General features: G+C 42.8%; 2 protein-coding genes across 3 annotated transcripts in view; both read right to left on the bottom strand.

Annotated features, from left to right (window-relative positions):
* The window catches only part of Ccdc30 (coiled-coil domain containing 30), a 77,947-nt gene that overhangs the window by 34,402 nt on the left and 20,107 nt on the right, over positions 1–23,438 (bottom strand). For both annotated transcript variants that reach the window (XM_035439661.1, XM_035439662.1), the window contains exon 5: positions 572–751. In XM_035439661.1, coding sequence (XP_035295552.1) covers positions 572–751 — 180 coding nt within the window. The remainder of the gene's footprint in view (positions 1–571; positions 752–23,438) is intronic.
* On the bottom strand, positions 8,121–22,567 carry LOC118237877 (coiled-coil domain-containing protein 30-like). The gene is made up of 5 exons (XM_035439663.1): positions 22,526–22,567; positions 20,784–20,909; positions 18,855–18,989; positions 13,927–14,090; positions 8,121–8,487 (listed from the first exon to the last, which is right to left on the bottom strand). Exons 1-5 carry the CDS (start codon positions 22,565–22,567, stop codon positions 8,232–8,234), a joined length of 723 nt encoding a protein of 240 aa, XP_035295554.1. The 3' UTR covers positions 8,121–8,231.

Raw genomic sequence — 23,438 nt, 5'->3', positions numbered from 1 at the left:
ATTGTTACTGGAGAGATACATTATTTATATGGTATCTTTTTCTGAACATTCATGTGTTTCCAAAAACATCTGTGGATCTGTGACGAATCCACCCCCATGGATACATCTACGGGGAAGAAATACACCTGCCTATATCCAGCTAATGCAGGGAGACGAGTAACTGAAATTAAATCAAACGTTAAAAAGTTTGAGATAAAGATCTCAATAGACCATGTCCCTATAACCCTTTCCTGTTTGGTGACCCATAGCATGCATGCACAGGCTGTTGGCAGCGGAGAAGTTGAAAGAAGGGAATTAAGAAATAGCTTGCTGGGCATTGGTGGCGCACTCTGTTAATCCCAATGCTCGGAAAGCAGAGGCAGGAGGATCTCTGTGAGTTCGGGGCCAGCCTGGTCTACAGAACGAGTTCCAGGACAGGCTCCAAAGCTACACAGAGAAACCCTGTCTCAAAAAAAGAAAAGTAACAGCTGACCTTGTCCATCCACCCACGGGCTGGAAATACCGGGAACCGTGATTTGGCTGTGCCCAGCTGCCAGAGGCCTTGTGGGAAAGGCTGTGCCAGGAGACTCACCTTGATGTTCTCCTCCTGAAGCAAACTGTTGTGCTGTTTGAAGTCCGAGCTCCTTCCCCGCTCGTAACGCAGCTCCTTCTCAGCTGAGTTGCACAGGATCTGGAGGCGGTGCAGGTTCTGTTGCAGTTGCTGTACTTCCCCTTGACGCTGGCAGATCACTTTCTCCCCAGATGTTAGGTACTGAGGCAAACATTTAAGAGAGACACTCACTCGAGAGGGCACTGGTGATGTGTGGGGTCTGGCTATCAGCGCAACTGTAGGGATCTGGGTGCCCAGGAGCAAAGCCTGTGGGTGTTGGTTCTCTCACCTACAACAGACCATGCTTCTACAGCGTAATTCAAAAGCCTCTACACTGGAGTGAAAAGGCCAGAGGACTATGGCAACAAAAGCAGCTGCGCATGGACAGTTAACCTTTCTAATGTCTCATGTCAATGAACGGCAAACAGAGTAGAGGAATCTTAAAGTAAAAGACCCATTTTTGAGTCTCAGAACTACAAAAATCCCTTAAGAATTAAAACAATCAGGAATTCACACTATTTTGTAGTTTTTTTTTTAAAGTTTAATTTAAAATTGTATTTTATTTTACGTCTATGGGCATTTGCCTGCATGTATGCCGGTGCACCGCTTGTATGCCTGATCCCTGTGGAGGCCAGAAATGTATCAGATCCCCTGGAACTGGAGTTACAGTTGTGAGCTGCCATGTGGGTCCTGGGAATAAAATCTGGGTCCTCTGGAAGAGCAGCTAACACCCCTAACTGCTGAGCCATCTCTCCAGCTCCACATTTAATTAAAATTAAAAAATTAATAAAATGAAAAATTAAATACAAACCAAAGTTCAAATACTGGTTTCATGGGAAGATCATTCCTGCTATGTAAACAGAGTGAGGATACAGGCTTTAAATCCTCCCATCCGGGGATGTGGCTGGTGTGGACCAGAGAGTGAGTCATCATTGTCCTCAGCTAAGCATCCTTTAGAATTTTATTCATTTTTCCCCTCAAGACAAGGTTTCTCTGTGTAGCCCTGGCTGTCTTAGAACTTGCTCTGTAGACAAGGCTGGCCTCAAACTCACAGAAATCTGCTTGCCTCTGCCTCCCAAGGGCTGGGATTAATGGTGTGCGCCACCACCACTTGGCCTCAGAATTTTATTCTTTCTTAGCTCTCTATAGGAAGAGACTTCATTGTTTAGGTGTATTCATGTGATATTTCAAATTACTTCACAAAAATTAATTACTTGGTATTCTGGTTTTATCCAAGAGCCTTGACAATCTGATCAAATTCAGTTAATCCCTAAAACACAGATTTTATTGTAGGTCAGCTTAAACATCAAGTGTGGGGTCTGACTTGGGATAAATTCACCAAGATAATTTACAATACTATAGGAGGGCTTTGGGGAGGCAGATCACTATTCTTCCTTGGGACAATGGAGTGAGAACTGTATACTTTTTTGTGGGTTGTTAGCAAAGGGAAGCAATTGGTGAAGCAACCAGAGAATCACACTCTAAATTCTAGAGTCTAGAGGAAGTAGACCAGGGTTTCACTACTTCTTCAATGTGGGCAAATACCTCCTATCTTATTCTAAAGCCTCCATTCCTCCACCTGTAAGATGCTCCTGATTATATTCCTAACCCATCATATTATTTAATGCACATGGGTGGTCTAGTGTGGTACCTAGAGCACAGCCAAATACCCAAATGTTCTCTAGAAACAGTTTTAAGTCCACACAATTAAGATAATACTGCTTCCAACTTGGTTCAAGAGTAGTAGGAAAGTAACCTCCCCTGGACTAGTTTTAACTAGACAGCATCCACAGCTGACATCACAAAATACTTCTGGCCGATATAACTCACAGGCTTGCTTATGAGAGAGGTTCCCATGAGTCTTTTTCTATTTATAAGCATTCTGAGAAGTTCAGCATCTGGCTTGTCTGTTGTTAAAATTGTACGTTTAAGAGTATTAAGCTAACAGAACAGTACTTAGATACTACAGTCTGGCATCAGGGGTGAAGACCACACACACACACACACACACACACACACACACACACACACACACACATTGGGGAAAAAAAAAGAAATTTCCTGATTTGGGAAATAGAAAGTTCAAATACAAATAATTTTCCCTCATGAGTTCCACACCTATCTTTTTATTTCTTGCTTTTACAACAGATAAATGGTTTCCTTTCCATAAATCTTACTGGTACAACAAAATGAAGGTAGACCTTTGTAACACAAACAGTATCTGATAATGGATCCAAGATTTTATTATAAAGCTAAAACTATAAAAATAGAATCAGAAGAAACATGAGAACAAAGCCTTCTTATGATTATTTAGATATAACCATGAGACAAACATTAAAAAGTTGCAAATGGGGTTGGGTGCAGTGGTGCACTCACCTTTAATCCCAGCACTTAGGAGACAGAGGCAGGAAGATCTCTGAGTTTGAGGCCAGCCTGGTCTACAGAGTGAGTTCCAGGACAGGCAGAGCCACACTGGGAAACCCTGTATGAGACAAACAAACAATTATAAATGGGGCACTGTCTGGGGAGATGGTTAAAGTGGTTAAAGTGCTATACAATCAAGATAACCATAGGTCAGGTCCCCCAAACCCACAAAAATGCTGGGTGGGTGGGTCCAAGTGGCAGCCTGCCTGTAATTCTTGTCTTGAAGGCAGAGGCAGGTGATCCTTTCAACAAGCTGACTAGTTAGAGGAGCCCTATCAGTCACCTCTGGGTTTGACTGAGAGACCCTGCCTCAAAGATAAGGTGGAAGACTGATCATAGATGGTTCCCAATATCAACTTTGGGCCTCCATGCATACATGTGTACATATGTGTTTGTACGTGGGTGTACTCACAAGCAAACAAATGTGCATGCAAACACACATAGGCATGAGAATTTTAATAATTCATAGATGGGTGTTTATATAATAAAAACATGTATGTCTCAATAGGTAATGGATATTGAAAATGAGGGGTTATAATATTTGGGTATCAAATATCTAATAAGATATATACAGAATATACGATGAACTTTTACAACTCAATGAGACAAAACAAATGTAATCCAGTTAAAGCTAGGGAAAGGATCTGACTAGACATTTCTCTAATGACAGTGTGCAAGAGGCTGATGAAAATATTTAAAAATACATCATGTCGGGGGCTGGAGAGATGGCTCAGAGGTTAAGAGCACCGACTGCTCTTCCAGAGGTCCTGAGTTCAATTCTCAGCAACCATATGGTAGCTTACAACCATCCCTTATGAGATCTGGTGCCCTCTTCTGGTGTGCAGATATACATGGAAGCAGAATGTTGTATACATGATAAATAAATTTTAAAAAGTACATCATGTCATTACTCATTAGGAAAATTAAAAAAAAAGCCACAATGAAATACTACTTTATAGACACTAAAATGAGACAAATACAGTTTTGGCAAAGAGAGGAGAATCTGAGACCATGTATGTTACTTGTATGACCCACTAATTTTGTCCTTGATGTTGACATAATGGAATTAGAAATATATGAGGTCTTGGGATGGTGGTACATGCATGGAATCCTGGCACTGGGGAGACTGAGGTAGGAGGCTCTGGAGTTGGATGCCAGCCAGCCTGGGCTTTATAGAGACTCCCAACTCAAAAACAGCAACAAACAAAACCCAAACTCCAAATGAAATGAGATGACTGTGCATAAGTGTTCATAGCGTTCCTATTCATAACAATCAAACAGTCAACAACTCATGTAAAATACGGCATAACCATAAAAGATGTAACCAGCCTGAAAAAGTATGAAGATACATACTACCATCTTGAATAAGCTTTGAAAACCCATAGCTTGAAACATGTCAGTCACAAAAGGCCATCTATTATGATGCTAAATATACAGAAAGACCCAGAGTAGACAACTTGATGGTGACAGAAAGTAGATTAGCGGTTGTTTGTCTAGGGTGGGGGCAATAAAGGAAACAGGGAGTAATGTAAAGTGGGAGTGTCCTAGTAAGCTTTAATTGTCAACTTGACCCAACCTAGAGCCAGCCAAAGGAATCCCAGTTGAGGGGTTGCCCAGGCCAGTCAAAACAACTGAAGCACCAATTCAAATGTTTACATTGTGTGGGGTCTTAGTTATTTTACTGTTGCTGTGGTAAAACACTGTGACAAAGGCAACTTATTTAAGAAAGCATTTAATTAGGCATTTGGTTCCATGGGGCTAGCAGAGGCTATGGTTGCAGGAGCAGCTGAGAGTACACATCTCCAACCACAAGCAAGAGATAGCGAGCACATTGGGAATGGAAAGGTGCTAGTCATTTTTTTTTTCCCCAAAAGATTAGCCCCTAGTGACACATCACCTCCAACAATGTCTAATTTTTCCTAGACCTTTCCACCAACTGGGGACCAAGTATTCAAACATCTGAGCCTATGTCACTCAAACTATTTCAATAATTGCATTTAAAAAAATAACAAGAGAGGCTGGACACATGGCTCACTGGTTAAGAGCAGGTGCTACTCTTCCAGAGGACCTGGTTTGATTTCCAACCATGTGTAACTTCAGTCCCTGGGTGCACAGACATACCACACGCAGGCAAACACCCACACACATTTTCCTTTTAATTAAAAGAAATAGAACCTAGTATCTTTCCCCCCAAACTTTTCATGTCTTTGACCCAGAATAACCAAATGTTATGTCCCCCAATGCAACTAACCCAAGTGCTATGGGTAAGCCCCATAGGTATGTCACACATTCCACTGGGAGAGTCATGAGAGAACAGCTTTGTAAGACAAGGAGGGAGATGTCAGGCCAAAAGTGAGTTTGCAGCCATGTCCAGCAGACGACAGGGATATCAGCACATCCCACTGATTCAGTGCCACCAATGTGGGCTGGCATCTGTTTTGAAGCTGCAGTAAGGTGGGATTTAGGTCTTGATCTTACTTATAGAGGTGACATAGCTCTCTAGATCACCTTCAAGCACTGAGCTTAGCTAACACATAGACACATACATGGCATACAGAACTCTATGATGACCAAAGTATGCAGGCAGATGATGCCCATTTATAGAGGTCCCTGTGGTCTGCTTGGGCAGTGTAAGTGGGTTCTCCACTCACTCATCCCAATACAGAACTTTTCAACTAGACTTCAACACTCAGCGCTGCATCCCCCAGGCTAGACATTCACCTTTGAGCTTTGAGAAGAGTTTAGAACATGACCAGGAGGGAAAAGTGGGTCCTGTTGGACCACAGACCATTAGCTGGACTCTAATGCGGCATTAGCTTCATCGACCTTATTCATTGCATTCCAGACAATTCGCCTTGGTCAAAGACATAAGAACTTCAACTTTTTTCAGTAACTCATGGTCGTTAGGGGGGAAAACTTACTCAACTACACTAGAATTTGCTGAAGTCCCAAGAGGCTGTGTGGTCTGTAGAATTATCTGCCCTTCCCCAAAGTGGATACACTCAAAATTTCCTTAGAATTTTTTTTGCATATTTTGTAGTTTCAAACTTTCTGTTTGTCATTATTGTGAGTGGCCCTGTTTCTGTTGTTTGAGAATTTCATGCATATATATGTTTTTGATCAATATATTCTCATTCTCTGACTTCCCATTCTTTCCCCACCCTCCTTCCACAAGTCCCTCCCAGTTTTGTTCTTTGTTAGTAGGTGTTGACTAATAAGTGCTTCAAACAAAGGGAAAGATACATTAAACTAACAAATTATCCAGGAATTACTTTTCAGACATTAAGTTACATGTGGGCAAAAGTTTTATAATCTTAGCTGAGCTGGTGGCACATTCCTGTGATCCCATCACTCAGGATCGAGCCAGGAAGATTTTAGAGTTTGAGGTTAGCCTGGGCTACATAGTGAAATTTCAGGCCAGCCTGACTGCAAAGCAGCACCCTGACCCCCCAGACAAACCAAACCAACAACAACAAAACCCCAAACAACAACAACAAAGATTTTGTAATCTTTGTGTCCCATTCAGCATCTTCTCAAACCTGCTACTCTAGCCCAGTGTCTTAGAAAGGGAGAGCTGGGGTCCAAATGGGTCTTACTGTTGGGCATTTGATGTCATGCTCTTCTTTGGACTTCTGAGGCAAACAAGATCTGAATCTGCTTTCGTGTGTGTGTGTGTGTGTGTGTGTGTGTGTGTGTGTGTGAGAGAGAGAGAGAGAGAGAGAGAGAGAGAGAGAGAGAGAGAGAGAGAGATGACAAGGTCTCATTCTGCTGCAGCACAGGCTGCCTTTGAACTCCTGAGTGGTCTTCCCTCTTCAGTCTCTGGTGAGTCTATAGTCATGAGCCACCAAACCTGGCTATATTTTCTTTAATTACTATAGCTTTTCCAAGTTTTAAATTCTATTTCCAAATGTACATTTTACTCTCCTCCTTCTCCTACTCTCTCCCCATGCTGGACTCGATCCTGGGCATGCTTACATTTCCAGCCCTCAGTGTGCACCTCCACACCTTTAATCCCAGCATTTGGGAGGCACAGGCAGGCAGATCTCTGTGAGTTCAAGGACAGCATGATCTGAGTTAGTTCAAGGACAGCCTAGGTTATAAAAAGAAAAGACAAAAACAAAACAAAACAAAAACCCCCTCTCTTAAAACCAACCAACCAACCAAACAAACAAACAAAAAAACCTCTCAACTAATTTTGGGCAGGTCATGATGTCCCATGCCCATGAGAGGCCTGCAGATCTCAGTGATCCAGCCTGGCTCTATAGAGTTTCAGGCCAGCCAGGGTTACATAGTGAGATACTGTTTCAAAGTAAGCAAATAAATAATAACAATGAAAGGTTTGGCTGTTTCTGTGCATGTGACTGCAGGTGCCCTCAGAGGCCAAAGGTGTTAAATCCCCTTCCAACTGGAGTTAAAGATGGTTGGGAGTCACCCACTGTGGGTTCTGAGTTCAGGTTCTCTGCAAGAGCAGAACTCACTCTTAACTGCTGAGGCAGCTCTCCAGCCTTCTGTTGTATAAAGCATTCCCTTTGTTTACTTCTCAAGTACATATTATCAACCTTTTTTTCTCTTACAGCCCAGGCTAGCCTCAAAGTCACTAAGTAACAGAGGGTGACCTAGAGCTCTTGATCCTCCTGCCTCTACCTCTTAAATTCTGGGCTAGCAGGAATAGCACCTGGCATTTTATCAGCCCTTTGAAGGTGGTTTACTTGCAAATACAACAGTCTTCTGAGGATCTCAAGTAATTTCTGGGAAGGTATCTACAGAGAAATTTTATTCTGTACAATGGAGTCCTGTAAGATTAAGAACCCAAGTGGGGCTGGGGCCGCTCCCTTTAATTCTCTTATAGGTAGATCATATTTAAAACAATTTCCTGAGGTCATTTTCTCTACTAAAACGAACACACTTGGCTCACTAAGCCACCTGGAATAGGAAGGGTGGCACATACCCCTACCCCCTCACCCCCGAAAGGCAGATGTGTTCCTTCTGAGCCCACCTCCATCTTACTGCTCAGAGGGCGCTTCCGTGTTTAAAACCCACAGGGAGGCAGGAGGAGAGAACCAACTCAACAAAGTTGTGTTGCCCCTCCCCCAATAAAGTGAATCAACAGGTTCAGACTTGGGTTGTAAGTTTATTAATAACCATTCAAGCTGAGGCTGTAACGTTGTATAAGAGACATGAAGAACTAAGATGGTAAAAATGATGCCTGTTTCCAGGGCTAGTCCCAGGGATCAGACCCACAGCTTGTGTCTGCAGCACCTACCTGGGCGCTACTGTCATCTGAGCTATCCCCACATTGCTGAGAGTGGAGACTCAGCTCTTCTCCAAGCCTCCCAGCTTCTCTGGGATCCATGGCCAACAGCTGTTCATGGTCTCCATTCTGCTGTGGCTCCTCCTGCCTCTCTCTTGGAAAAGTGGCGGCCTTCATTGCCTCCTCTGGCGTCTCCTCCTGCTTACTGTCTCCTAATTCAAAACTTGGTACAAACGCAACAATAAAAGATCTATCACATAAATATTCTTGTGGCTGAAGAAAATCCTACACACTAGAGAATTTTTTTTTTTTTTTTTGTCAAACTTGAATTGTATGGCTGGAAGTTTTATCGCAATGACTATTATCTTTTCACTCACAGGCAAGGAGATGACATATATTTTCATTTACAGCCCAACAACCAGTTTAAATTATTTTTTATCCTCTCTGGACTATTCTTATTGCACTGGACAGATTCAGGTCATAAAGAGTTCCAAATGTCACTTAAAAGCAGGTACTTCAACAGGCAATGGGGCTAAAGTGAGTTCTAAGAGGTTTATAATTGAGAACTAAGGAAATCTAGACAGTAATTAGGCTAAGTAGTAATAGCTTGGTTAACCATTGATATGAGCTAAAGAAAGACAGGGATAAAAGTGTATGTGTATTTACACACACACACACACACACACACACACACACGTTGGTTGGAGATTTTAGTACAGATAAGAACACAGGAAAACAAAGTATCCCAGGATGCTTTAATGAATAAGATCTGCAGGGGCTAGCAAGATGGCTCAGTGGATAAAGGTGCCTGCTGCCAAGCCTGATGACCTGAGTTTAATCTTTGGGACTCACATGGTAGTAGGAAAGAATCAAGCCCTTTTAAGTTGTCCTCTGACCTTCACAAGAGTACTGAGGCATGCTTGCACCTCCCATTCCCCAGTTAAGTAAATGGGTTTGTTTTTATTTTTGTTTTTAAATAGAAATAAAAAAAACATGCCAGGGAAACTTGATGAGAGGCTGTTGTCTCCATCCACATACTAAAGTCAGGAGTGGGAACCAGGATTGGGTCTTGGAGACTTCCAAGTCAGTGTTCACGACATTCACCATCTGTCAGCTGTGGCAGGTGAGGAAGAACAAGGTGACGCCTAGATTTCTAACCAGGGCAAACTCATGAATAGTCGGTGGACCAGGGTGGAAGGGTGCACATAAGGAACAGGCAGATGCTTGAGGATCCAGACACATGGGAGCAGAGGGAGAGACCTCAGCACTGAACACAAGAGGGGGATCTCGGATGAAGGGTTCATCTTAGACAGGAGCCAAGGGCTTGCAAAGAGCAAGCAGAAGGGACTGGAAAGCCAGAGAAAGAGGGGGCACCCTTGAGAATGTAAGCCACAAACAGAAGGAGGGATGCAGCAGCTTCGGCCACCGGGGAATGAATAGAAGATGGAGTGCTCACAGACATGCTGGGCGGGCGGTCTTGCTGCATCTTGCTTCCGCTGTCTTTCTCTTTTGGCAGTGCTGGAACTGACTCCAGGGCTTTCTGCATGCTAGGTAAACATTCTGCCACTATACCCCAGTCCCTCTTTTCTTTCTATTCCCTCAATCTGAAGTTCTTTTGGGGCACCCTGGAGCCCAGCACTGCATGCTTCACCAATCACAGTTGTTACATTCAAGAAGGCAGTTGGCAACACAAATCAAGAGCCATAAAAATATTCAGAATCTGAGGCTGGAGAGAATCTGAGGCTCAGCAGTTAAGAGCACTGGTTGCTCTTCCAGAGGACCTGGATTCAATGCCTAGGTGACAGCTGAAAACCATCTGTAACTCCAGTTCCAGGGAATCTGATTTCTTCTTCCAGCCTCCATAGGTACCAGGCAGGCATGTGATGCACAGACATACATGCAGGCAAAACACCCCTGTATATAAAAATAGTTGATTCAAAAAGAAAGCCCTAAGCCATCTTAAAATGTTTAGATTCTGAAAAACTGTAACCCGTGAACATAACATTGTTCTGTGGCACTGTGAATTGGAGCTAGGGTTTCATGCACGTTAGGCAGGTGCTATACTATTGAGCTATAACCCGTGTCTCCGTGAATATATGGTAATAGCAATAAAATAATTCATAAGAAAAAAGCTGAGTGTTCAATGCTGCTCACAATAATGTTATTTAAAACAATAGATAATGGGAAACACTGTTCCTGGCCAGACATGGTTTTATTGCTTCCCCCAAGGGGATCTCCTGAGCAAGCCAGCCAGCAGGACTAGTTTGATTGAGATACCCTTCAGCTAATGAGAGGGAAAAGCAGTCAAGGATTACTCCTGACATCAACCTCCGGCCTTGATATGCAGGCACACAAACATGCACACACACCTCCACACATGCAAACATGCCCACACATGCATACACACAGACAAAAAAAAAAAAAAAAAAAAAAAAAAAAACAGAAAAAAAGAACATGATTGTTCCCTCCTTGCTCCCTGGCTTCCAGACTCCATGTAATGCCTTCTTGCAACATGTTCCTTCTGCTGTAACGCCATCTGTTGGAAGCCCTCACCAGAGATGGGGGGCCATGTTTCTGAACCTCCAGAACCACGAGCCAAATAAACTTCATAAAAAATTCAGCCTCAAGTATTTTGTCATACTAATAGACATGTTCCCCAAATCAGCAAACAAAACAATCCGGCTAGAATTCAAGTTATTTTATTTAAAATTGTATTACATTTAAAGTGTGTGAGTGTGTGTGTGTGTGTGTGTGTGTGTGTGTGTGTGTGTGTGTGTGTTCGTGTTCATGCATGCATGCCCCTGTGCACCTGTGGAAGTCAGAGGACAACCTGTGGGAGCCAGTTCTATCCTGTCATATAGGTTCTAGCGATCAAACTCGGGCTTGGTGGCAAGCACCCTTACTCCCTGAGCCATCTTTCTGGCCCTCCCTCTATATTTTGAGATGGGGGGGGTCTCTCACTGAACCCAGAGTTCACCAATTTAGCTAAATGGCCTGGCCTGTGTGTTCCAAGGACCCTTCCATCTCCATGTGCCAAACCAGTAGAGGGACATGTGAACATTACTGTGCCTGGCTTTCACATGGGTGCTGGAGATCTGAACTTAGGTCCTCATGCTTGCCTGGCAAGCCCTTCACTGCCTGGGCCATCTCCCTGGCCACCTCTTACATTATTTTTTAAGACTTTCCCCATGCTAAGCTTATCTTCTTCAGCTCGATTAGAGTCACTAATCACAAAGTCCTATTGATTTTTTTAAAAATGTTTACACATTGCAGGCAGAGTGATTTTCCTATAGCACTAACCTACTGTTTTGCCCAGGCTGCTAAACTCTATAGGAGTTTTTATTGTCTAAGTCCTTAACTAGGGTTGTGGACATAGTTCAGTGTTGGGTGCTTCTTTAGCACATGTGAAGCCCCATGATTAACCCCAAAATTGCAAATCCAGCAAGCAAACACTTCCCTGACATAAGCATTCCATGCAACTATATGTTTGGGAGTCTGCCTGCATCATATTCTTACTGTTCCCCTTCCCTAGAGTTCTAAACTACCTCACACAAACCTATGCCCCTTTGACATCAAGTTCTGCTGCCCCTCCTCCCCGTTTCTCTCTGTCCCTGTGTCCCTGCACCCTCGTTGGGCCCTTGGTAGACTATGAAGCTGGCAGTGCCTTTTTAAACTGCCTCCTCCCATCAGACCACAACGTTAAACCTGCCTGAGTTTGTGCCCTCCCTCTGCTTGGAGCACCTGCACACAGGGGACAAATGCTTAATGCTAAATGTGGTTGTGTTCCAGGTCTGACTGAAGTGGAGCCTGCCAAGGGGTGCAGGCAATAAAGCAGGAGCCATTAGAGACAGGCAGAGACAGAAGCATGTGGTTGATACCCAGAGTTCTCATAGTCCCAACAATGGGAAGTAGTTTGGGCCAAGCCACGGAAACAAGGGTGGTGAGCATTGTAATTTAAAAAAAAAAAAAAAAAGTGGCACAAGAGAGAAAGATGCCATGCGACAGAGTTCAAGTGGAGGGTTTTTTTGTTTTGTTTTGTTTGTTTTAATTAGGGGAAAGGGAATGGGAAAGGGGGGAAGGAAAGGGGAGAGGGACTGGCCTCTGAAGACAGGAGCAGTGGGAGAGAAGAAACAGAGTGAGAGAGAGAGAGAGAGAGAGAGAGAGACAGACAAAGAGAAAGGAAGAAAGAGAAAGGGGAATGGGGTTTTAAAAGGGAACACAGTGAATAGGCAGAGGAGGTGCTCTTAGTGGCAGCAGCTGAGGGTGTATACTATCAGAACTCCAAAGGTAGGCCAGTAGAGATGCCTAGATACTAACAGTGAGGAGCTCTCTAGATAGAAGTCCAGAGTCCGTCTCCTGGTAGAGTTCCTGCCATCGAGGAATGATTGTGTGGCAAGTCTCCCCACTGGTGACCCACCCCAGCCAGGTGGGGTTGAGCACCTCTGACTGATACTGTCAATTCTTTCGGTGAAGTCTTCAGGGTGATTGCTACATCCCAGCAGCCTCTTGCTCCAGGCTACTGTTCCTTCAACTGTGGCTCACAGTGGATTAATCAACCTGCCTGTCACGTTCCATCTTCATCTAATGAGATGCTAGGATAACTTCCCTAGAAACCTGTCACACTGTCCCCAGGCTCGAGAATTAGGCTTTCTCGATCCCTCTACCAAACCTAAACATGGTGAGCCAACTTCTTAGGTACTTGCTTTTGGGCTCACTATCACAGCCTGCCCCCACTCTCCAAGATGCCCTCCCCACCCCACACCTGCCAACCCCGTCTCTCCAAGATGCCCTTCCCTCCCCACCTCTCCGTTTCCTGGTTGGGAATCTTGAACTCAGAGCTAACTCTAAAGTTTAAAGAAATTTTTAAGAGAACATGAAATTCAGGATCTTTCAAATTGGCAAAGCAGAAATAAATTTGGTGACACCAGGACCCAATTTCCCCAGTTCATGGAAAAGGGTGTCCTTTAGGTTGGTGTCTAAGAAGCATGGGCATCTACTGTTTCCTTCTCAGTGACCTTTTGTCTGAACATAGTAATTTGTTCCTACTAGTTTTTGTACCAGATTAGAGCAGATCATTTGCCCAAAGTCTCCAAAACTTCTGTGAAGGATAATTTTGGTTAATATGTATAAACACAGAGTTGAGGAGCAAGATTAAACAAATAAATAAAAGAGAAACATTCTTAAAACTCAATTTTCAGGTAAATGTCAAATAAGATCAGCAAAACAGAAACTATATACAGAGAGAGTACAGCCTTGATTGTGTAAAAACAGTTTAACTGTGTAAAAGAGATTGATCTGTGAGTGTGTTGCTCCCTGAGGAGAGTTGTGGGTTATTATAATCACTTTTACTTTTTACATGCTTCCTATGTTTCAACAGAAAGCACATGCTAACTTTCAAAAGCAAGAGGAAAAGTTTCAAAGTGTAATGTTAATGCTAAATCACAAATTGGTGTGCCCTGTGAGCCCGCTGCTCTGTCGGTCTGTTCTCTTCCATTATACTCAGCGTACGATTGTTACAAAAAAAAAAAAGGACAAACTCTAGGAAATGCTTGAACTAATTTCTTCCTGATTACATCTCTTGAAAATGAAGGTGAAATCCTTAGGATAACCAGGCCAAATAAACCCCCTGCAATTACTGTGTTCAGGACCCTTCTCAGTTTACCAGAGTGCCTGTCTTTCTTCACTTGGGCTCAGAAGCTCTGCTTCCAAAAGTGGCACTTTAGACACCAGCTCTTCACAGAGGTTTTCACTTGCCATTAAACTAGCAGTTCTGTCCCCTACAGAACAATGTTTTAACTGTTCCAATTCTTGTGAAAACTTCAAGACCTGTAAAGTTAAGTGAAAAAGCAAATGTTCTAATTTGCAGACTCTTATGGGTGAGTATGAAAAAAGTATACTAACTCTGCCAAATGCTTCATTACTGCCTTAAGCTATCTAAACTGGTGCCCCACTGCAAATCTTACTACAATTTAGTTTAATATTTCTCAGGTGTCATATAACTTAATCCATGTTTACAATAGACATAAGGGTATGTAATACCATGATTTAACCAACTAAACAAACAAATAAATAAACAGGTATTTTGGTCTTTGATGTTGGCATTTCAGATTGCTGTTTACAATTGGGTTGTATCTTTAAACAGAAACAATGAAACAAACGTCAACAAAACTCCAATGATCTCTTAACATGCTTACTATACACTTTTGAGCCAGGCTGTGGTGGCACACACCTTTATTCCCAGCACTTGGGAGGCAGAGGCAGGCGGATCTCTGTGAGTTCAAGGTTAACATGGCCTGCAAACTGAGTTCTAGGACAGCCAAGGGCTACACAGAGAAACCCTGTCTTGAAAAACCAAATGTACAAAAACAATCATATACTTTTGTCCCCAGATTTTAATTGTGCTTCGTTGATTCATAAAAGTAGTAACATATTGCCTTGAGAAAATATTAGAAGGCTACCAGCATTTCTTCCAGTCTTACCCTATTTATTTGAAAATGCTTGAACCTATAAAGGTTCCTTAGGGGCTGTAGTGGTTCCTAAATGTCAGGCTATCTGACAGTTTATAAAAGACTCTCCCGTGGCCCAGGCTCAGTGTTTGACGGGAAATGAGAATCTGTGTAAGTTTCCTAGGGGAATCTGGAGCAAGCGGGTACTGTGTTGTGGGATCTGGTAAAATATTCATTTTTGTTTGTTTGCATTTGGAGGATTTTGCAGGTTTCCTGTCCTCAATGGTTACTCAGTGTATGTTCACACAAAATCCAAACAGACTTCCTTCCAGGAGTAGAGAGGCTGGTTGGGAAACAAAGATGGTTCACAGCACAGTCCTGAATGCAAAGTCTGACAATGCAAAGCTCCTACAGTAACTGGAATTGAATACAAGGCTTGATTTCAATGTACTTTAAGCAATTCTGTTGATGTCCTATGACTTTTCCTTCCTCTCAAGAGTAACTACAGAGTGCAGTATAGACTACCGTCCACATACCTCTCCCAAGGGCAATTACTTTCCAGTGAAGGTGGGCCTTGAACCTTGGAAGATGGGAGGCTATGGGTGGCTTATTTGAAGCTTAGGGAGTATATATGTGGTCAAAGACAGACATACAACTGACTCAAGACGCTTTGAAGAGGAGGGAGGAGGCCACAACATGAAGAGCTGAAGAAACAGGGAGACAGGCAGCAGGGGAGGGTCTTGGAAGAGGTTTTCTTAATGAGTGTGCATTATTTTTGCAAGCAGGAAAATAAATTCCAAAATGTTACTTAGTTTTTACAGTTATTCTGAAAATGCTGATATTACATAATAAGAATAAATTCTAGTTTTTAAATGATAGCAGACTGCAGAATTTGGGTTGAATACTCTAACAAATTGAAAACAAAAGTAACACAAACACCAAGCATTTTCTGGGTCTTCTGGACCCACACACAACAAAGTTGGGATGTCTCTTAAGCAGCTGGAAGCTTTCCTTTTTTTTAAAAAAAAAATTATCTCTTTAAAATTATGTGTGTATATGTGCGTGTACATGCAGTTGCCTGGGTAATCCAGAAAAGGAAATCAGATACCCTGGAGCTGGAATTACAGGCAGTCATGAGCCGCTTGATGTGGGTGCTGAGAACCAAACTGGGGTCCTCTGCAGGAGCAATAGGTGCTCTTAACCACCAGCCCTCAAATGTTGCTATTTATCATGAAGAAAGTTAATCCTATTGGCCCTTCTGGGAGATGGACAGTATGGGAAATGACAAGTTTCCATTTGATCTTAGTGATAATAGTTCAGTCTAATCACCAGCCACATTTCAATAGCAAAGAACTGAGTAAGCTGTGTGTGCCACTCTGAGACTGGCTGAGAAACGCCACATACAGTTTGGCAGGAGTTCAGTCACTCAGGGCCCCCAGGCAATTTGTATAAATTGAATGAGCTGGCCTGTAAGATAACACCTGTTTCCACTACAAATTTCAGTGACACGAGTCTAGATGTGACCCAGACAAAAGTCTGTGAAATAAGAAGCTTTGGCAAATCTATAAGGCACAGCCCACATTACCCTGAGCCGGGTTCCTTTAAGTCTAGAGCAATGAGTATTCTCAAGAGAAGCTTCAGGGTTGGTCAGGATGCAAAGGCTCAGAACAAAAAGCTTTTCATGAACAATAGTTTGATGGGCAGGAATGTGGTGTCCCAAAGAAGCCATCCAGGAGATGGTTATCATTGCAAAGGGAAATGCAATAAACTTTACAGTGGGAAGATACAACAAAGAGCACCTCATCCAAATCAAGATTAACACAATGACAACATAGCTTGAGTCTCCCTATAAAATGTGTCGGGATGGAGACGTCATTTCCTTAAGATTCTTGTCTATAACAAGCAATTTGCATTGTACTGTGGGGAATCACCAGACAAACCCAAACTGAGGGACTTTCTTCCAAATAATAGGCTGTAATTCTTTCAAAAATCCCTAAACTGAAAATGAAACCTGGAACTGGAGAGATGGCTCAGCAATTAAGAGCACTGGCTGTTCTTCCAGAGGTCCTGAGTTCAATTTCCAGAAACCACATGGTGACTCACAACTATCTATGATGGGATCTGATGCCCTCTTCTGACATGCAGGCATACATGCAGACAGAGTACTCAGGATACACAAATAAATAAAAAAATTAATAAAATGAAACCCTCACCCTCCATATGGTGGTCTCAGAAGGAGACCTTAGAAAGCAGCTGGGCCACAAGGGCAAGGCTCTCATGATGACATTGATACCCCTTTGAGAACCATGTGGGGTGGGGAGATGGTTCAGGAGGTAAATCATTTGGAGTGAAAGCATAGGACCTAAGTTTGAATCCCCAGAACCCACGTAAAGCCAGATGCAATAGGGGGCTGGGGTAGGGGGTAGGTGGAGGGTGGAGGTGTGTGCAAAATCCCAGCACTCCTACAACATGATGAGGGCAGAGCCAAGAGACTCAAAGCTTGCAGACCAGCTAGCTTAGCATAGGCAGTAAGAAAAAATAAAAAACCCTAACTCAAACCAACTGGAAGGCCAGCTGAGGTTGACCCCCACATATGCTGTGGCATGAGCATGTCCACACTCACACGAACATTCATGTGCACACATATACCGAGGAGGAGGAGGAGGAGGAGGAGGAGGAGGAGGAGGAGGAGGAAAGAACCAGGGGAAGATCTGCAAACCGGAAAGCAGGCTTCACCGGAATGGGGACTCTATTGTTGCCCTGACTTTGAACTTCCCAAACTAAACTGCAGAGCTGTGGGTAATAAATGTCATTTAAACTGCCCAGTCTATGATACTCTGTTAAAGCTGCCAAACTAAAGCTGGGCGTTGGTGGTGCACGCCTTTAATCCCAGCACTTGGGAGGCAGAGGCAGGCGGATCTCTGTGAGTTCGAGGCCAGCCTGGTCTCCAGAGCGAGTGCCAGGACAGGCTCCAAAGCTACACAGAGAAACCCTGTTCGAAAACCAAAAAAAAAAAAAAAAAAAAAAAAAAAAAAAGCTGCCAAACTAAGACTTTTTCAAAAACCTCACAGACAGACAGACAGATAACTCCTGTGGGCAGATTCAAGGACTTAAAAAGCATTAAGTGACGGGGGTATGTCCTCTGTATGCTGTGACTATATGTTTCTCTTCTTGGTTGATGAATAAATGCTGGCTGTCCAGTAGCCAGGCAGGAAAGGGCTACCAGACTAGGAGAATGCAGGGGAAGAGGAAAGGCAGGGAGCAGATGAGAGAGAGAGAGAGAGAGAGAGAGAGAGAGAGAGAGAGAGAGAGAGAGAGAGAGAGGCCATGTAGCTGCTGAAGGGTTAACATACTGGAGCATTACCTGTAAGTCACAGCCACGTGGCAACACATAGTTTAATAGAAATAGGTTAATAATTAAGACAGAGCTAGCCAAATAGAAGCCTGAGCCATGAGCCAAACAACTTGTAATTAAAATAAACTTCTGTGTGTTTATTGTGACTGAACAGCTGTGGGACTGGAACCGAAAACTCTCTCTACAATTAAGTGATTTTATATTGTGTCTTAGACTAGACACGTTTTGAGTTGTTGTTCTCCTCCTCTTCATCATCTCCTGCTCCAATTATCTCCCCCTCCTCTTCATCTCTTCCTCCATCAGCATCTACTCCTCATCCTCCTCCTTTTCATCTCCTCCAAACTACCACCTTCCTCCTCGTCATCTTTCTCCATCAATATCTCCTCTTCATCTTCTCCAGTTATCTCTCCTACTCTTCATCTCCTCCACCTCCTTCTCGACTTTTGTTAAGGAGTGGGACTGACCACTCAGCATGCTGATGACTTGCCTTGCTAATAGTGTCCCACACATCTCCCTAGATTCTGGACCTTTCCTCCCTACATCCCACACCGTAAAATCCACACCCTAGAAATTCAGTTGATAGGAAGCTGTTTTAAGGTCAGACATTCACAGGAGGTTGAAGTCTAAATGTTTGCCCTGACTTATAACCCATACTGTATGTCATTTCATTATATACTAGCAGAAGAAACTTTTATTTCTAAGTCTGCTACCTAAAGGTTCCTTTTATTCTATCCACCCACAAGACATGTTAACTATTGAACACTCAAATAATCAATAATTCAATCTCACCTTGGCTTCTAATTCAGAATTCTCTCTTTGTAGCAGGTTATATGCTATTAAAAACTGGTCTCTGCCCTCAGCCCTTGGAAGACTTTGAATTTCCTTATAAAGGCTCAAGAGTTCTGATTTTGATTTTTGGAATTCCTGTTTAAGAAATGAAGATTTTTTTTATGAGAAAATATATTTAAATCTAAAATTGTTTTAAATAATAAATATTTTTTAAAATAAAAAACAAAACAAAAATAAATGTTAAAAAAGAAAGGAAGATATTTTGTAGGATAAATCAAGTATATTTCCCTGCAATGGAATAAAATTTCTAAAAAGGAATTTTGAAATGGTCCTAACAAATTGTTCAATGCTACATGTTATCAAACACAGTGTTTCAGTGTTTACCTTTTATAGGTTGGAAGATTGGGTGTCTACAGTCATTACTATTTTAAACAAAGCTTGGATAAAAATCTTTATTGGCCACTGCATTAAATATTTATTTGACTTAAAAATGCAGGGCTGGTAGGACAGCTCAGTGGGTGAACGAGCTTGCCATGCAAGCCTGGTGACCTAATTTGATCCTTGGAATCCATGCAGAGGTAAAAGGAGAAAACGGGTTCCACAGAGTTGTCCTCTGGTCTCAACACTTGTTCTGTGACAATGTATTATCTCCCTAGCCATATATACGTACACAACAACAATGATAACTTTTTTGGCTTTTTTCAAGACAGGGTTTCTCTGTAGCTTTGGAGGCTGTCCTGGAACTCACTCTGTAGACCAGGCTGGCCTCAAACTCACAGAGATCCACCTGCCTCTGCCTCCCTAGTGCTGGGATTAAAGGTGTGCACCACCAACGCCCGGCTAATAATAATAAATGTAAAACTTTATCTCACAGTGCCTTTCATAGAACATTGTGCTACAGTGTGGTGTAGCTTTAATCTGCACTCTGGCAAGGCTACTTCTGAAACTAGGGCTGGGCAGAGTGCCAGAACTTGGTTTCATGTAGCCAGAAAACTGTGAAGCCGCTTACATGCCTGTCTGACTTCAGACTCTGCCCTTAACTACAGATGCTGTTGCTGTACCACAATGTGTGCTCAATGACTCATGAGCCAGCATTTCCTCTAATCCTCAGATTATCTGTTTCTACTCAGTTCATGTGCAGTTATACACCATCCTCACACTTTCACACAGATCAGATGGGCAGTGTTTGATAGGGGAATGATGAGGGAATGATAGTTTGCGGTACCCAGTAGCCAAGAGGCCACATGGCATTTACTTTAGGAGAGGGGCTACTTGATGTCCTCTGAAAGCTTTTAAGTCCAGAGGGAATGGAAGGTGTGGGTGGGGCTGTAAAAAGGTAGCAAGTTGGGGGGCGGTGCTCCTAAATCCAGCCTAAATGAGAAGAGAAGGGTGGGGCCCTAGTCTAACTGGTAAGAGCCCTTGTAAGAAGAGAAGAGACACATGGGTCACACTTTGTCAAGAGGACACAGAAGGTGGCCAGGACTTCCCAGCCTCTAGGACTGTAAGGAAGTAGATTTCCATTGTTTAAGCCACACAGCCAATGGCACTGTTTTCTTTATTGTACTGCACGGCACAGGCATGAGAGCATAGCATGGGTGTGTGAAGCAGGAAGTTGGATGCCTTCCTCCATGACTCTCTGCCCGTTCCTTTGAGGCAGGGTCTCCCACTGAATGGGAAGCTTGTTGTTTCTGCTCGGTTGGCTGGCCAGCGATCTCTGTCCCCCAGTGCCGAGGTTTCAGACACACACAGTCATGCCTAACTTTTTACATGGTGTTGGGGATTCGAATTCAGGTCTTCACGTTTGCAAAGCAAGTGCTCTTAACTACTGAGCTATCTCCCCAAGGCCATAATTTGTTTTAAAATAGAAATAAATGGTCACATGAAATCTCTAAATTAGAAGACAAGAATCTGCCACCCTCAATGTGATACCTCAGTATCCACTCTCAAGGACTTCTGAATAGCAATAAAAGCAGACGCCAGTTGCTGTCGCTTCTCTCTCTCTTCTGACAAGTCACTCTCAGATACTTTAATGTTTTCTTGGCTTATTTTCAGTATCTGTAAAAGGCATTTTGCACAATTCACTTTATGATCTGTTATACAATCAAACTGTTACCTGTAATATTTAATAACAATAACCTCCTGCTTAGCTTAATGAAAAAGTCATGTGTGGGATATAGAAATGATATAGTTCATAGGACACATTTTTCTCTCTAAGCCCATTGATATAACTGCTATACGTAGTGAGCCTTGTCCTGCCTATAGCATAGCTACCATGGCAGGGGTAACATGTGGTTTTGAAGACATTTTATAAATGTTAACCATGCGCTAAATATATTTAAATTATTACTTACTTAGTTGGAGGGAGAACACACACCATGTTTGTTAGAGGACAATTTTTGAGAATTAGTTTTCTCCTTCCACCATGTGGGTCCCAGGAATCGAACTCAGGTTGTCAGGCTTAGCAGCAAGCACCTTTACCCTCTAAGCCAATGGTTCTCAACCTGTGGGTCAACCTCCAAAGGATGTCATGAATAACCTTGCCACAGGGGTGACCTAAGATCATCCTACATATCAGATATTTACATTAAAAGTCATGGCAGTAGTAAAAGTACAGTTATAAAGTTGCAATGAAAATAATTTTGTGGTTGGAGGCCACCACAACGTTGAGAACCACTGCCCTAAGCCATTTCTCTAGGCTTACTCCAAATGTAAGATATTGATGGAATCTTCCCAAATGAAATGCTAATGACAACTGGGGTAATAATTATAATGGCTGCCAGTTACCGATGGTCTGTCATGCATCAGACACTATAGTGAAGGCTCTACCTCAATTATCTCCCATTGTTTCTGAAGGATCACCATGGGATAGGAATGCAACTGTCATCACACCCCCCACCCCCACATCCCGCATAGGAGCTAAGTCTCAGATGTATGTCATTTCCTAAGGTCATACAGCTATTGCTGGCTGTCAAGTCCACATCTCACAAGCACTTACTTTTAATATCCATTCTATACAGCCACATCCATGTGCACTTTATGTTGTGTCTAAAACCTACTTGGGAATCTGCCTAAAACCAAAATGTGCCTTAGTGAGCACAGAGCAAGAATCCCCTTGACACGTTCCATGGAAAGAACAAGCTGTCAAGGGCAAACACACCTGGTCGGGCAGAGCCTCACTGCTTGTGTTTAGCACCCATGGTGTAATCCTTAGTTATTTCATCACTCTTAGCCTCAGTTTCCCCTGATGAGAACCAAGGACAGCAGTGTCTGGACATACATGGACACTTCTCAAGAGACACTGGGTCATATTGTTCTGAACTCACACCCATCTAGGTGAAGCAATGAGCTTAATCATCCCCTTTGTTCCCACAAGCCTCACTGACTTCTCCATGGAGGAGGCCTTCTGTAGACTTCTCATCACAACGGGCTGGAGACGGACCATCCCCAGAGCCGTGCTTTCTGTGTGCAGTGTTTTGAGCATTCTTATGTGGTTTGCCTCACATGTATTAAGAAATATAACTGAAGAATTATCTTTCCAAGCATGGTGTGGGGGGGATGGAAGCAGGAGGATTAGGAGTTCAAGGGTAGCTTTAGTTGTACAGTGAGTTAGTAGCCAGCCTAGCTGTATGAAACCTGTCTCAAGAGTATCATATTTTATTTTCATTTCTTACCTCATTAAAATCATGTACTTTAATTGCCTCTTGGTCTTTCATACTGGTGTCTCTTCAGTCTTCCTATGTTACTGATAACTTGGGCTCTCAGATGGAAATCTCAATCCAAATAAATCACCAGTTAAAATACACAAGCGTTACTAAAATATCCTTTGAATAAGCTACATTTATTTAAATTAATTTAAATTTTATTATTATTATTATTATTATTAGTAGTAGTAGTAGTGTGTGTGTGTGTGTGTGTGTGCTGTGTGTGTGTGCGCGCGCGCATGCATGCATGTGTGGGTACACTTGTGCAATGGTGCCCTTGTGGAGGTCAGAGAGTAATTTTTGTGGAATCTATTTTCTCCTTTTACCTTTTGTGGTTCCAGAGACTGATCTCAGGTCTCCAAGTTTGTGCCGAAAGCACCTTTACTCACTGGTCCATCTCACCAGGCCCCCAAATAGGCTACATTTCTTTTCTTTTAAAAGACATGCTTATTCTTGTCTTGTGCATATGAGTGCTTGCCTTTATGTATGTATATGCACCACATAAATGCAATGCCCTTGGCAGCCAGAAGAGGGTGTCAGATCTCCTGGAACCCAAATTATAGATTGTGAGCTTCTACATGAGGGCTGGGAATTGAACCTGGATTCTCTGCAAGAGGAGTAAACATCGCTGAGCCGCCTATCCAGGCCCAGGCTACATTTCTTAGGTATTTTTCTCTGAGACAAACCCCATGAGGTGTCTTCCAACAAATTTTAACTTCTTGCTTGGGTTAAGCCAACAGTTCTTTTTTTGTAGTTCATTTTAATTACAGGCTGACTTAATTGGTTTGGGCTTTTGCTGTTTGGCAGTGAGCCAAAGGAAACAAGCATTAGAAAAAAAGCTCTGAAGCATCCTGCTGCATTAATCAAGCTACTGTTTACAGTC

This window comes from Cricetulus griseus, chromosome 2 (genome assembly GCF_003668045.3).
Source record: "Cricetulus griseus strain 17A/GY chromosome 2, alternate assembly CriGri-PICRH-1.0, whole genome shotgun sequence".
NCBI lineage: Eukaryota > Metazoa > Chordata > Mammalia > Rodentia > Cricetidae > Cricetulus > Cricetulus griseus.
The sequence above is the reverse complement of the archived record's forward strand: the minus strand, read 5'-3'. Positions and strand labels throughout refer to the sequence as shown.